This window comes from Condylura cristata, unplaced genomic scaffold, assembly GCF_000260355.1.
Source record: "Condylura cristata isolate star-nosed mole 26May11 unplaced genomic scaffold, ConCri1.0 scaffold00036, whole genome shotgun sequence".
NCBI lineage: Eukaryota > Metazoa > Chordata > Mammalia > Eulipotyphla > Talpidae > Condylura > Condylura cristata.
Window position 1 is genome coordinate 13,043,166 of NW_004567137.1, and position 16,007 is coordinate 13,059,172.

Sequence of the window (16,007 nt, forward strand, 5' to 3'; positions counted from 1 at the left end):
TGCTAACTAACTATCCCCATTCACCACCAGGTCTTTCAAATGAAAGATTCCAAGATTCCATCTTGCATAAGAGGACTCCTTGGATAGGAAGTCTGACTATAGTGAGAAAGGAAGAAGGAATCAGAGGCCTGATTCATGGCAGGACATATGACATGGGGAGGAGGGATAGGGGGGAAAGAAATCTGGAGAGAGCCAAGGAAGAGAAGTAGCTTCTTACAATCATATCCCAAAAGCAATATAAGAAATCCTAAGTCCCTGAGAGAATCCTTAATACAAGTTGAGTGAGCTTAAAATATGCTGAATTTTTTTTTTAAGGTTCCATTTTATTTTTGTGTACACATTACTCTGTGAGTTATTTCATTCAAGACCACAGGTACTGAAGGACTGCCTGTGGTACCTTCAAACCACTCTTAACACATAGGTGCTGACATGACACTTGGGTACACAGTAATACCCCTCCACTTCCATCATTGGCTCTGGCCTTGGCTGTGCACAGAGAATAGAAAAGCTTTCTTTCTCTCTTAGCGACTATACAGATATACCCCAGTTTGTGCAATGAGGGGTTCCTACAAAGTATGTGATACATACCTTTGTGAGCTGCTTTTTATTTGGGTTTTTTGGTCATTTTGTTGTTGTTGTTTAATACAAAGTACAGGGGTTGACTATTTCAAAGAAATTTACAAGCATCTCATTTCTTAATGTCAAAAGCCTTCCTGATTCAAGATCACCACCTCTCATGTATTAGCTTATGAAGTTCCTTTTTCTTTCTCAGAGACTGAAGTAAAACTATGCTAAATCGTATTTCCTTGCCTGAAAGACTTACTGTAGAAATGCCCAATGCATTGCCAGAAAATAACTTAATGCCTCCAAAAATGCCAACTTGTTCAAATCAAACTGACTGACAATTTAATCAGGAATAAATGTCACTATTATGTCTGAACTTCTCTATTTTTAGAAAGGAAACATTCACGCAGTGAAGGGAACCAGAATCTGTTTTATTTTCCCCAGTTATAAACATTTGTATCAAAATATTTACAGTTATAGTATATGAAATATCAGTCTATTAAAGAAGCCAAATACAGTACTAGAAAACCCACCAATGTAATGAAAATTACATAAGACATAAATGTCACAGAAACAAAGTAAAAGACAAGGAAATATATGGTTCACTCCAGTCACAGTCTGACTTCTCAGTATATCACAAGTATCTCTTTGGATATATCTGATACATGCTTCGGCACATAAGACAGCCTTCTATAATCACATGATAATTCTATCATAATTAAAGTTTGTCACCCCAATGTTTTTGTTTGGCAACCTCTCAACTCCTCACCCAGGTCTTTTGGTGGCCTACTCTCAATATTTCCTTAGCTAGAGTGAACACAGAGAAATATGCTTAGTAATAGTCCTTTTACATAAATACCAATAATGGCATAGCAATTCCCCCAAAGGAAAAGTAATAAGAAGTGGGATGAGGAGAGATCTGGGAGAAGTAAAATAGGCAAGATATCTCCGATTCTCCCCGGGATAGATCTTCTCAAGGAAATAAAGAAAATTTCTTTTTCCCCCAAGCCCCTTTAGGCAGAATCTGAGATGGCTTAAAAATAGCTGCTCCAGGCCAGAGCAATGCCTGCTGACCCAGGGTTAACACACTACCCCTAAGTACTTTGTAGAAAGGCCCCAGTGACAGCAGACAACTTGGCAGCCGTCTGACTAGGCACCACGGGGGCCTTTTTTTTTTTTTTTTTTTTTCTTTGCTTAAAGAAAATACCTATCTGCCCATCACCTCTTTTTATGTATTTCATGGGAACTTTATTTTCCTGGGAGTGCAGGCACTCTTTTCTTATTGTCACCGAAATCTAATATGCTTAATACTTGACAGTTCTATAGCACCTTTCACCCAAGCATTTTAGTTTTGGTTCATGTGTGTTTTAATCAGCTTCCAGAACTGTCCTGCCTCGGTTGTGATGTGGGATCAGCCGGTCCTCTGGAAGGTGACCAACTGCTCCAGTCAGTGTCAAAGCTAGAGCTACTACCCAGCCCGGGAACCCTGACCCCCCAAAATGGATAATGAGACAAAACTTCCTTAAAGATTCACACTTAGCAGGAGAGTAATAGACTGTATTCCAAGGAGCTAGGTCTAGCTCTCCCATCCTTTAGGTAAAGAATATTTTGGTTACAGGGAGACGAGACCCTAAAAACATAACCCTCATGTCACACGGTTACCAGACTGCCCCTTTTTCCCTTCATTTGTGTGAGCTTTGGTTATTGACTGAATGGGTTAACAGCGGCATTACAGGAACTCCAGGGCTACCTGGGCTGGCAGGGAGGGGCCAGCTAAGCCCCCTGCAAGAGGTCTCCACATGGGACAGCTGCATGGGGTCTGGTCCAGCTTGTGACCATGCCCCAGCCTTCCGTTCGGAAAAGTTCTCGTTCTTGATCTAGCTAGTTCACCAACATGGCCTAAGGATGCTCTCTCTTCCTCCCATTTTTGTCATGAATACCACTGAACTCCAGAACTAAATATCTGCTCTAAAGAGGGAAGCTGGCTCAGGGCCGAGCCTTCCTGCAGGCCCTTCAGACTACAATGGGATGCTTTTTGCTTTGGGTCAGAGGGCAGGATGGCTTTCAGGCAGACTCCATTCAACACAAAATAGCATCTGCTCTTGCTGGCCCCTGTACCGCTATTTTCACTTGGTATCTTAGCTCTGAGGTCCTCGTGCAAGGTTTAGAGCACCCTTAGAACTGGAGCCAGTTGGGTGGCAGCTGGTGGGCCCTAGGCAGTGCGCATGACCAAGAACAGCTGGAGGCCCAGCTTGGAGGCAGGAAAGAAGTTCTCTGACCCCCACCCAGGGAGCACGAAAGTACTAGCCAGCTACTTTCTCCCAAGACTCGGCTCAACAGTAGAGAGCCTTTTCTGTAACAATTTGGGTTTCAACCTCTCCCACCCTGGCTTCCCCTCCCCGGCCCCCCTCCCCTCTCCTGGTTTTTCCTGCATAGAAACTTTCCATTTCCCTCCCACATTCAACTGCTTTCTCCTCCCCACCCCCCAGATCCCCAAAAAGGTTGTTCAGCCTTATTTCTTTCTCAGGACCAGGTAGACGATGCCAGTGATGAGGCTGAAGCAGAAGCAGATCCAGGTCAGGATGAAGCAGTATCCGTGGTGACTTTTCGTGTATATATTTTTATTGGCGTAATGGTGGGTGTAGACAGACACGCCGACCAGAATGCACAGCCCTGGAGGAAGGAAAAGATGCTTTGTTTTGGGATTTGTTTTACTATTAAAACCAACCGAAAATGTGTAGAATTTTTAGTGGGAAAACGAAATCTGGTTGTCTGATTCCAGCCAGTAGTTCCACAGATAAGTCCGGAACCAAGCTTGGGGTTGTAGTGGGATGCACTGGGTGGCTGTTTGGAATCTTGCCTGCACTGCCTCACATGGTTGCATGGCCCAAGCTCACATCTACTACCCGGCCCTCCCACCTGTGTGTGTGTGTGGGGGGGGGGGATTGCCTAGGGGGCACAACCTTATATCCTCCCGCTGAACTTATTTACTGGGAGGAGTGAGAATGGCAATACTTGTGTGCATGCTATTAGTGGGTCCATCTTTCCAAGGACTCACAGATGAGGTCCTTGAGTGCAAGCAGCTATGAGGGGCTTTCAAAGGGAGAACAATGACCAGAGGAGAAAGCTGCACCCAGCATTTAGCCCAGCCATGCGCCGGGGACATCGAGGTCGGATCTGTAAGAGAGCTGAGGTACTCACAGCACACCAGCATGGTGGCCCCCGAGAGGAAGAAGCGGTTTCCTTTCTCCATGGTGAAGAGCTGGAACACGAAGATCACGAGGGAGATGACGGAGAAGATGGTGGCGAGGATCATGAAGGCCTGTACTGCTTTGATGGCTTCTGTGGGCACAGGGTAGGGAAATCAAGAGCTTGAGGTCCACCGGGCTTCCCACACCATACACACACCATGCTGGACATCACTCTAAGTCATTAGCATGAGGGGGTGGGGGGGGAAGGAGGAGAAAAGAAAAGGGGTGAGCGGGGGCACTATTTCCACGTACCTTGACCGGCATATGGCAGAGTTGCGTTGCAGCTACCACCTATACAGGATTTCCAAAGGCCCACTGATGCTTTTTCATAATCAGAAACCACCCAGACCTGCAAGCAGAAAGAAACCAAATGTTGTTTAGAAACCCACCCCTCTGCTTTGAAATAGAAAGAAAGAATGGCTTTTTGTCAGGACCAAATCTTACATAGGACCCCACGGTTAGTAACCTAGGTCTTGACTGAAATAAGATCTGACTAAAACAGAAATCACAAAGGTCCCAAGGGAGAAGAGCAGCTTGGGTGATGGGAAGCATTGCCTTGCCTCTCTGGGCAGAGAAATTGAAAATGCAATTAAAATGCTTACCTATACTGTAGACAGGTGATAATTTCTCATCAGTTTAAAAAGAAAAAAGAAAGTGCATGAACCACAGTGGTTTAAAATGTTAAGCTTCTAAGAAACAGAAATGTGGGTGAGGAGACTTGTTTTAGATATGCATAATTCAGCCCTGATCAAGATGGATTCGTGTAAGGGCTCAGCTCAGAGGAGAACAGAAGGAAGAGCATTCAGCTGGAGACACTAAGAAACGCAAGGACAACGAAGAAAATGTGGTGGCCATGGTGTCAGTGGGCAACCTTCCTCCCAATGGGAGACTCAGCTTTGTCACGCCCTGCAAAGTAGTTTGACAGCTGGTAGGGGCTTTGCTGTGGAGGCAGCTCAGAATCCAAATGGGATCACACTGTAAACCCCCCTGCCCCCGCCCCAGGCACACCCCACTGCCAGGGCTCCTCCCCGACCCAAGGAAAGTGCTTAACCTTCTAGAATGGATGATGGGACATGAGACAAAAGCCCCACTCTGTGCACACAGGGTGCCTGTTAAAATGCACATCCCTGGAAGGGCAGGGTCCAGCAAGAGTAACTGCCTGCTGCTCTGGATTCAGTAAATGACCATGTGCCTGGCCCTACTGAAGGGGCGTTAATTCAGATGTTCAGCACTTTGGCTAATCTGGTTTGAAACTGTTCATCCGACCTACTGATCTGATGGACTCAGGAGTGGGCGTGCAGAATGGTTAAACAAGAGGCTAACCCCCCCTGGGCTGGCGCCGTGGCTGGGCACAGCTGTCTCCCATCAGTAGTGGCAAAACTCTTCCAGCTGAACTTTAAAACCTCATTTACCCTGTCGTGTAACAAGGACCTACAGAGATTCTGGGACCACTGGTTGCTGTACAGTGACTGGTAGTCTTGGTTTTGTGTCCACAGTTGGTGTTTTGTTTTGTTATTTTTTGGTTGTTGTTTTGAGTAAAGCACCAAAAAAAGAAAAAAAAAAAAAGGCAAATTGGGTGTTCTGAGCTACCACTAGAGGTCAGAGTAGCCCAAGGTTCAGAGAGGAAAAGAGGCCTGCTAGTTCTCAGGCGTTTCATTTGAGTTTATTCAGTGGAAGCAAGTTCATCTTGCAAAATTCCACTTTCACAGGCCACTCATTGCTCAAAGCTTGAATAGGTTAGTCTGCACCAAAGCTTCTTGTCATTAACTTCACTGACCCTTCCCGCCAAGGTTCCCAGGAGGAAACGACCTACCCCTGGCTGTCCTCGCTATAGTCTGAACAGAGCAGGCCCTTCCCACCCAGGAGGAAGTGTACGCCCACGTCTTCCCACCAACGTGCTCTCTCAGGACAAAGCCAGTGCAGCTGCCTCCTAACGGCCTCCCCAGAAGTGTCCCCGGGAGACCAGAGAGGCTACCCTGGCCACTCCAGATGCCTGCAGCCCTGGCAGAGTCTTTCAAGGAGAACTGACTTATTTTCTTGCACCTTCATGCCCACCCCAAGGAAAATGTACTTTCGCCAAGGGCGGGAGCTGTAGCCCAAGCATCTTTTGCAGCATTTGACGTAAGTACTAGAATATATTATGAGGGTCTACAGGCCGATACTCACGTTGGCGATGGTAGAGACAAACAGCATGATGGCTGTGGCAATGTGGACCACAAAGATCGAAGCCAGAAAGACCAACATCTTGGCTTTTTGGTGGCTTGGGCGCAAGGAGAGTTCTGAGAAGAGAAGGAAAAACGATGGGTCAAAAAAAGGTGACTTAGAATCAATAAGACCGTTCCGCTGTCCTGCACGTGAAGGCACTGCTAACAGCAAGAGCAGCTGTAAACCCTTCGTCACTGCACGTTTACCCCTGAAAGCCCTTCGTGAGCTTTGTTGTGCGTGCACCATGAACGTACTTTTGCTTCTCAAGTATTTCTATGCTCATCTCGCTAACCCAAGAAGGTCATTTTATGGTAGCTGCTCATACTTTATTTTGTGTCTTAGAGGCTAACAGCACAACTTTGAGTTTGAAAAGACCCTTTTGGCCACTGTCACTTTCCAGGTCTGTGTGCAACCATTCTCTATTTTCATTTTCCACTAACGAAGAATACACATCTCTATCAAATCCCCCCATGCCCAGCAATTCTACTAGAAATGGATGCCTTCTGGAGAACAGCAGCTATTACTCAATGCCTGCAAGCTGAACAGGCTACTAACGGGATCCCGAGCGAGATATACAATGCAAGGGCCATAACTGCTAGTATGAGTGTGTTTGCTCTTCAATAATTACAACAACCCAGCGACAGCTTAATAGTCTGATCACCTGCCGACTGAACATCCCAGGCTTGTGTTACTGCTCCTGAGCCTCTGGGCCGCAGATGCCTTGTGGTGCAGAGTCTGCACGGAATAGATTAGGACCGACTAGATTAAGAATGTGCATGGGTAAACAAAAGCGGCAGGCCAGGATCTCGCGGCCAGCAGAGGGAGGCCATGCATCCGAAAGAGGAGGATGGTGTCAAGAACGCCCGTGGGAGCTATTCTGACAAAGTCCACTGCAGGCGGACGTTTCTGACCAGGGACCTCGGAAAGCAAAAGCCTGAGGTGACTGATCAGAGGCAGGGTGGCTGCCCCACCTAGGAAGTGATGGTGATGGTGGGGTGCCTCCTGTGGCCGCCCCACTTCTCTCTCACGCCACCTAATTTAATGGAGGCTTGGCGTGTGCCTGAGTCACTGAAGCCTATAGCGGGCGTTTACTGGCTACCACGGACTCCGCCATTCCTCTGACACTCCTGGTGCCTTTTATCTCCTCTCACTTTCCTCATCAGACACTCCAAACTAGCCTGTGCTGAGGTACACTACAGTGGGGGCCGCCTCTCTGCCAGCTGGGAAGGAGAGGCAGCTACTGGCATCAGAGACCCCACCCCGCCCTCTTCAACCCAGCACCTCCTTCCCAGCCAGGCTAGTTCATGGAAACGAGGTCCTTGGGACTATGAACACAGAAAGATGATGAAGTTGATGCCGCTGCCTCGGGGAGAGCTGGACTTTTCATGTGTGATTCAAATTCCTGTCTGCGTCTCTCTCTGGTTCTTGTGCTCCCCACAATTTTCTGCTTGACTTTAATGCACAACAAAAAGAGCTTTGGGAATGAGACAGAGGTTGAGTCTGAATCATAAAGTTATTTGAGCTTCCCTAGGAGTAATGGCAGGGGCACAGTGCCTGGCTGTTCCTGCATGGGGGGTCCTGGACTATTCCTGCCAGCACTACCACTATTATTACACGAAGCTGGACAGCTGTGGCCAACACAACTGGGTCACTTCATCAGCATGACCCCTGGTGAGTGATGTAAGAGAACGTCAGCTCTGCAGTTCACAAACTGAGTGTATAAAATCACACTGTTCTCTCAGAAACTGTCATTGTGCCTCATTCTTGCCCCTTGAACGGAAGACCCTTGCAAAGGCACACTTGGGAACGACTGGGTGAAATCTCACACTTGTGAGCCCTGTCCTGACCATCTCCCTGGCACCCTGAGACCCACACGTTTGCTCCATCCTGTAGTAGGGAGAAGGGATGGACAGACAGCAAGCAGCGGCAAATGTTACATCACAAGTCCGATGTTTAATCCTCCCGGGCACTATAATGATTTTTTATTCCTTTTACTTCTAATTTATAAACATCCTCCTCCTGAGAGTGGGAAGTGGTTGAGGAGCCCAAACTGGAATATAATACACCAAGTGAGGTCTATTAAATGAAGTCCAGGAAAACACTAAGGTCTTCCCCCACCTCCACCCCGTCCCCCACCAATTATGGACATTTCTGGGAACTGGGCAGCATTTTCTGTCTCCTGGGATAGCTGTGTAACCCTGCAAACTCCAGCAGGCTTCCTCTTGGTTTGGCCTGCTCCCCCATCCATCATCATGGCTTAACCGTGATGGATTTTCACATCCCATGTGCTCAGTGTACACGTATAGTCACTTTGCCTAGCTACCACCCACCCCTGAGAGGGGCAGGTGAGGTCCTGGGCCCAATCTCACTTCTGCTCATTATCTGTGCCCACTGCAGTCTGGGGGGTGGAGGGGGAGGGCATCAAAGAAGTGACTCTTTTGTCTCAGATTTCCATGATCCTTCCACATTCACTCATCAAGAACTGGAGCAAAATGTCTTGCATCACTAAGTGTTCTTGAGGGGAGATTACACAATACTCTCCGATCTGGGTTGCTGTTTGCAGCCAGGAACAGGGTTGTTTTGCTGGAGAATACACATCACTTCCCTGCCTTTGCTGGCCCCTCGTTTGTCAGGTTTCAATAGTTTCATTTAGCAGAGAGGGGCATCTGCTGTTTTCAGCAACCCATTTGGAAACAGAATGAACCGCCTCCTTAGAATTCTAGTCCGGATCATCACTGGGTCCCCAGTCCCCCAACAGAAAAATCCTCAGCTGGTGGGTAGAGAGAGGCAACCCCCAAGATCCTTACAATTACCCACAAGTGGCACCTCACAGCGATCTGCAAAGGGTGAGAGTACAAACAAGAGAGGACCCCCCCCCCACCCATTACTGCCAGGACAGCTTTTGGGGAGACGTATAACCTGCGCTGATGTGTATCTGGTTTCCTACGAAAGCACTGGAAAGAGACCACTTTGGAGCACTTCTGTCCCCTAAGCTACTTCAGTTCCCAGCAGTACGTTTCACTAAAGCAATCACTGACTTCTCCCTCGCGCCTCTCTAAGACATGATGGGGGACACTCCCCAGTGGAAAGTCTCCCCTGTCACCGCTGGGCAGCTCAAAGCAGGAAGCGGAGACTACCGAGGCAGCAGCCACACAGCCTTTGGTGACAGGGCAGCCTGACCTTAGCCAGTGGTTGTTGGGAAGTGCCCTGGGAGCAGCCGGATGCTCAGGCTCAGGCCACAAGCGTGGTGCATTCGATGCATTCGCTTTTCTGGAAGATGCCCACTGACTGTTCGCTGTGGGGTAACCAGAACTCAGCTCTCCACCTACCACAGTAAGCTGAGTAGGACCCCACCTCCCCCACAGACTGGGGCCAGGGGTGGGTCGGGCTGGGTGCCAAACAGAAGGTAGAGGAAGCATGAATGCTAACGCGCGGGGAAGTGACTGGAGAGACATGGAGCCACATTGGTTCTGTGATCCCTTTTCTGTTCCCCTTTCTGTACCCACAGACCAGTTCCCCTCTGTCACTGCCATCTTTCTGGGGCTCTGACCACACTTCCCCTTTTCTTCCTGCATTGCCCAGACCACATCAGAGCAGTAGTCCCTTTAAGCTCTGTCGCTGAAGGCCAGTGGCTCAGCCCTGGGCCATTCTAGCTTTGGGTTAAGGTTTTTGCTAATAGGAAAGATACGATGGTTAGTGAAAAGGACTGAAGGCTGCTCTTGCTGGTTATAGTCGCTGTAAATGATGAACTAAGCTAGGAGAGAGGAAATGAAGGGCTACCTCCCTGGTTAGCTGTCTCCCTTCAATTAAATTTCCACTGGTTTTACATATTCCCCCCAAAATGAAAGAGTCAAAGGGACATACCTCTGAGACAGCCTTGTGCAGCCTCTCTGCCGTTATTCAAATAACCTAACACTTTCAGGGTCTATAAGAGAGTGATCAGGTTCCCAAGGGCACCATCTTTTTTTTTTTTTTTTAAGATTTATTTATTTGTGCATACAGAACTGGGGTACAGACCAGAGGTGCAGGGGCAGTGAGAGGATTCACCAGAGACAGAATGGGGAGTGGAACTGGCCAACTGATGAAGTACTCTGCTGAGGGGAGCAGCGGGTGAGTCAGGAGAGGTCTGCTGCGCCACGTGGGTCAACTGCTGGGGTGGGGTTCCAACTCATGATGAAGTGATTTTAGCTTCTTAGTGCTGTGCTTTAACCCACTGTGCCACCAGGGAGGGCCCCTTTTTTAAAAGGGTAACTAATACTGTAGAGACCTAGACAGTGGACAGCCAAAAGAACAACAGGGAAGCACAGAGGTTGGAAATGTCACTCCCTAGTCGCTAAGATAAGGGATAAAATTACTTTTTCCTACCCTGCCTGAGGTCTGTGCATTTATTGAGATGAGATAGAATCTGGGGGTGCAGTTATTTAAGGGTGATCAAGGGCACAATAATTGGAGCACTATAGCTATCAAAACCAAATGGGTTTGATCCTAGGTTCGGTCCCTCTAGAACTAACCCAAGGCTGGGACTCTGGCTTAATCAGAAACAGAGGCTGGAGACTGTGGGAGCAATGGGGAGTCCCGCAGAGCTCATGTGTCAATGATTCATTCTCAAGTGGGTGAGGTTCTCCCAGACACAGACAAGAGGAGACACCCTCTACCAGATGGCGTGAGAGAGCTTCCTGAGCAGCTTTTCCTGAGGATCTGGCTGACTAGCTATAAGACAGTTTAGTCATTTCCCTGGTGGCCTCAGAGAGCTCAGGCTGTGGACAACTGTAGCAGACTTTCTCCTCCTTCCCATCCCAGGTTTATTGTCCAAACATCACAGGCAGGTGGTGAGCTCTTCCTTTATTACTTATCTTCACACATCCCTTATTTCTCACTTCCATCCTAGCATGGACCATGGCATCAGCTTCTCCCATGAGTATCTCCCTCTGTGAACTACCCACTGCCAAAATATCCTCCATTCTGCCACTGGTTATCTGGAAATGTTACCCCTCTGTTCAAAATCCCCAAACATCTAAAAGCCCCATGCTCAATCACAGGAAAGAAGCTCGGGGAACCCTAGAAAATTATTTCCCCTTCCTAGAAAAAAAAAAAAAATGCTGCTTGTGTGTCCTTCCTCTAGCAACTACCTAGCAAAATCTTTCAAGACGCTTAAGTGCCGCCGCCTCCAGGAAGCCTTCCTAGATGCAGAGCTCAGAAGTACTCTTCCAGGCCCCCCAGCTGTCCTCCCCCTGTGCTATAGTCTTTACACATCCTTTATTAGACTCCTAGTGACAGCCTCCCTAGCAAGAGAGTTATGGAAAGATTTGGTCCCCATGCCTAAGATTCTAAGTTGCTAGAAAGAATATTATTGCCCACTACATATACCAAATGAATAAGTAAATGAGTAACCTCAGTTAGTAAATAGATTAAAGCAAGCAATTTTTTCTTCTGTGTGGAAAAATAATCAGTGTCCAAGTCTTTGAAGGCTTCATAATAACAGAATTCTAGAGGGAAAATTTAGTCCTTTATTATTTGTAGAAATTATATATTAGTATAACTATGGATTGAACCTCTTATTAGATGCGAACTCTGGGATCAGATTTCCATATAATTACTTATGTTGATATGTAAACATTTCCTGCATACCTTTGACAGTTTAATAGGCAAAAGCGTATGTGTTTGTTTCCTCTTAATGAAATGAGTAATGCAAAGGGAGAAAAAATCTTCCATTTCAAAACATTCATTTTTCCAGATTTAATTTTCTCTCTTTTAAGTCATAGATTTTACAATTCCTCCCCCATCCATAACTCATTACAAGTCTACACCAAGGGATTAGCTTAATCATGCTTAAGCCCCTCCAGTGACAGCTCACTACCCACCAAGACATTCCAGTAGAAAGGTTTTTCTGAGAATGCATCAGAGTCACCCTTGGCAACGGCCCCCACATCCTGTGATCTGCGTTCCTCCCTCAGCCTGACATCTGCTCTTCACCCCTTTTCGAGATGGGTCGCCTTCATCGTGGAACTATCGTGTTATCAGACACACAGCTGCAGTCTTCGCCTCAGCTCCCCGAATCCCCAGGGCGTCCTAGCTCAGCGCTGAGATGACGCAAACTCCAGACACTGTCTGTTCCCTGATGAACGTTTTACCCGTAGTGACATTCCCTTCACTCTCAGTAACTTTGAAGAAAGTTCTCGCCTCCTCTGACCACAGACCTGGCACCTCCCCCCCAGACATGAGAAGCAGCTAAAGTCAAAGCTGCCCCTGTGTGAGTGTTCTGCTGAGTCAGCCCCAGTCTCTTCTGGGGTGATACTCCCCACGCCCCGTCTCACTCAGGACACCGGCCTGTGGGTGGCACCAAATCCGTCCAGCCTTTGTGCGTCAGGGCCATTTGGTATTTGTGAGTTTGCTTTTAATATGCTTCTTTCCCACTGCGGCGCATCTGGACTGGAACTGAACACAGAACTGGAAGGAAACGCTCACTTTTCGGAGCCATCACTGAGGATGTGTCCCCAGGGGGAAAAGCAGGAGCTGAGGCAGGCAGAGTGTGAGGGACCCCCACGAGTTTTCCAGGCCATTGTTCTGGTGTCAAGTACACTTTGCTATTCTAAATATTGTTTTTCCGTCCGGATGGGAGAGGGCTGTGTTAATCTCCTCGTGGGAAAATTGTGGAGACAAGGGATCCCAAAGGACTGTTTCCTCCCGCTTCACCATAGCTGGCCCTGGGCGTGGAAGGGAAGAGCTTCACCATGTGCACATCATCCAAGGGCCTGACATTTTCACAACTGGTCGCAACGCTGGCCACTGAGCAGCAAAAGTAATAGGAACCCACCTTCGCCAGGGGGAGCCACTGTTTTTCCCTGGTCCTGGGGCAAAGGGGATAGCCTCACCCCAGGGGAACTAAGCCTATAAGACATCAAAAGTCTATGGGAGAGTGTGGGGGGGGGGTCCTTCTTTCTGGGAGCTATGTTAGCATTCGAGGATTCATGCCTGGCCCAGAGCAAAGGTATATTTACGGGTGTTGGTTATTATCGCTGTGCCCTTTTGAAATATGAGCCACTCAGGCCAGTGAAGGGCCCTAAGCTTCTCTGGCTGAGGCTGCAGGCCCACAAGGCAACAAGCAGCATGGATCTTGTTTTTGCAAAGGTTCCCAAGGAAAATAACCTCTCTCTCTCTCTCTCTCATTTCCCCTTCGTGTCCGGGAGGGAGTGGATCTGGCACCTCTGCAAAGGCTGGGCCTAGCCCACACCCCCAGACCGCAGCTGCTCAGGCCATAGGGCCGTGTCCCCTGGGAGAGGATGGAAGCTTTTGTTGTCTTCTTGTCTTCTGCTTCGGACAAAAGAGGAGTGTTCCAGCCGCCAGGATGTCTTCAAGGGAGGTTGCCAAGATAATGACTAGGGTTTGGGAAGAAAATCAAGGTGTGGCCCGGCCCCAGAGGCACTTGGGCGGGTTGACAGCAGAGGGCGGCAACAGGCTTCCACCAGCAAGGCTGAGGCTGGGGTGGCGGGCTGGGAGTGCCAGCGCGCTGGGAGGGTGTGGGCTTTGCTTCTCCTTGGAGGGCAACTGATTCTTTAGAGGTCGTGCAGTATGCTCCCAGGAAGGAGGAGATGCAAGCAACCAAAGAAAAGCAATCAGCACCGAAACCCACCCCCAACCCAGGCTTCTCCAGGCCAGGTCTCTGCCTCCCTGGAGTGATTTTTCTCTTCCTAGCCTGCCTTAGGATTTTCCAGTAGTTCCAGAACTTCTACCACAACACCCCTTCGCTGTTCCTCCCATCGCCTGCTTGTTAATGGGGGTCAGCACAGTCCCTCAAGAAAGCAGCACTCTGACCCAAAGAAAGGCTCCTGTAAAGGTCACTGCTGCTTCAGGCGCATTGCTGGGAAGACCCAGCAGCAGCAGCTGCCACACTTGGCCACCACAGACCCAGGCCAGACCCCGCCCCCAATGGCCTCTGGCTCCAAGGGCAGCTACCTCACCAGCAAGTCAGACTGTCACCCCAAAAAGAGAAGCAGTTGCCCTGGGCTTCAGCACCTTTCTCTGAAATACACAAACTCACTGTTTCAGGATAGTAAGCCCAACTCCAATGTCCAGTCTCCATCTCCCTGGGGAGGGGTCTTTGATATTTGAGACAAGTTGAAATATCTGGGACCTCATTTGGCTTGGAGCAGATGCTTCTGGAAGGGGGAGGCTTGAGGGAGATCACCACCCCTGTAGGCACACGCATAACATGGAAAGTCTAATGACACAGGGCCCATGACTGACAGAGGTCTGTTGCCTGAGCAACAAAGGATTCTTCGGGGAGGGTAGGAAGGGGGGGTGACAAAGAACAGGCTGTTGAATCTAAAGGACTCAACCTCCTCACACTTTTCCCTCTTCTTTTTCCATCTCCTTGTCTTCTGCTTTCCAGATAATTCCTCCTTCTTCGAGGCCTTTCCATTGCCTCCTCAGCTGACCCCCAGGACACAGGCCTCAGGAAACACCCAGACACACACAAGGCACACACCCCCTTTCCTTTTGAGCCTTTCAGTGCGTTCACCCACACCTTCACAGCCACACCTTCACGCTGTCGGATCTGACTCTCTCCTGCCACACAGGGTGGAGTTTCTTTCCCAGGATCAGCTCAGTTTCCCTCTGAGCCAGGCCTGGTTCCTGGTGAAGCCCTGGCTGTGGTCACTGTCTTAACAAGCTTAGATGACTGGCTTCTGCCCTCTGAGCTGACATCCTTTTCACTGAATTAATCAAGTCCTTCCTTTCCTTCCAGGAACAGGATAAACGCTCTCTGAAGAGCAGGCCCTGAAATGCCAGCCCTAAGGGGTCTCTGAGCAGATAAAACAAGAGACTACGGGAGTCCTATCTCGGCACAATGCCTCCTTTCACTTTTTCACCAAGTCCTGTGGGTTAAACTAGCTGTTCCCCAAGCCCCTGGGGCTCCCCACAGAGAAGATGCTAGAACTTAGAAATCAATTTCAGAGCCATGGAAACCTTAGGACCCGCCCTGTGCTCCTGCCACAAGCGCCTTGCCTGTGAGCAAGTGAAGACCCCCCGCCTCAGTCTCCCTTCTGCCATCTTCCACCTGGCCCAGGATTCTGGCCACCAGTTTCATTCAAGCTGAAGGGGTTCTTGATTTTAATTACTTCATTCTCAAAGCGAATTCATGAAACAGGCCCAGGAAACACAAAGAAACGGCCCCAGAAGGTCTCGGACCTCCAGAGCAAGGACTTCATTTTTGGCTCCAGGGAAAATGCCATTTCCACAACAGAAGAAAGTGTTGGCCCAAATATTATGTAAAAGGAGAGAAAAAGAGCAAGGATTTGGGCTGGCTTTGTGTTTTTGTTTTGTTTGCTATTACTAGTTTATTATAAAGGTCATAATTTTGTATTAAATATATTTCATTAATAGAGTCATAACTATTTCTATTTCACCTTCAGCAGTATATTTCCTTGCTACACTAGGATTCATTTTTTTTTAATTGGGGGGATTACTTTTTTCCTATTCTGCATGTGCCCAAGTCCTCTTCCACCAAGGGCTAGTCCTTTGTGTTTTGGTATCAGTTAAATTGAGAGAAATAATTTTAACCCCACCAGAGCCTCTGGGACTGAGGTGATAAAACAACATTTTCAAATTGCCCTCAACAGCCAGTATGTCTTCCCATATATAAAACCACAGCATCATGTGAAATGCTACACAAGCAATGCAAATCTTGAGGACCCCCAGAAATGTAAGGATTTTTGATATACTGGGTTTGGAGCATGTGTTTTTTGGGGGGTGAGGGGTGGGAACCCAAGTAAATTTCTACTTGGAACCATAGTTGGGGTCCCTGGATGACTGAATAGAAAATCACGCTTATTTGATCTGAAGTGTTTTGGAAAAGGTACGTCAGAAAGTATTGGAAAATGGTCTGAAATTTCTAGCTCTGTCTTTGGGGAGGATGATGAAAGACTGATATCCAGCTTCCAACCAGTCAGCAGGTGGAGGGCACAGTGGACTGACAGCTTGCTCACATGG

At 48.3% G+C, this 16,007-nt stretch overlaps 1 protein-coding gene across 1 annotated transcript in view; it reads right to left on the reverse strand.

Moving 5' to 3' along the window:
• Positions 1–974: 974 nt before the first annotated feature.
• Positions 975–16,007, reverse strand: part of EMP1 (epithelial membrane protein 1) — an 18,661-nt gene continuing 3,628 nt past the window's right edge. The window contains exons 2-5 of the mRNA XM_004693260.2: positions 5,982–6,094; positions 4,068–4,164; positions 3,766–3,906; positions 975–3,237 (exon numbers count right to left, since the gene is read on the reverse strand). Of these exons, the coding sequence (XP_004693317.1) occupies positions 3,077–3,237; positions 3,766–3,906; positions 4,068–4,164; positions 5,982–6,059 (477 nt within the window). The 5' untranslated portion in view covers positions 6,060–6,094 and the 3' untranslated portion in view covers positions 975–3,076. The remainder of the gene's footprint in view (positions 3,238–3,765; positions 3,907–4,067; positions 4,165–5,981; positions 6,095–16,007) is intronic.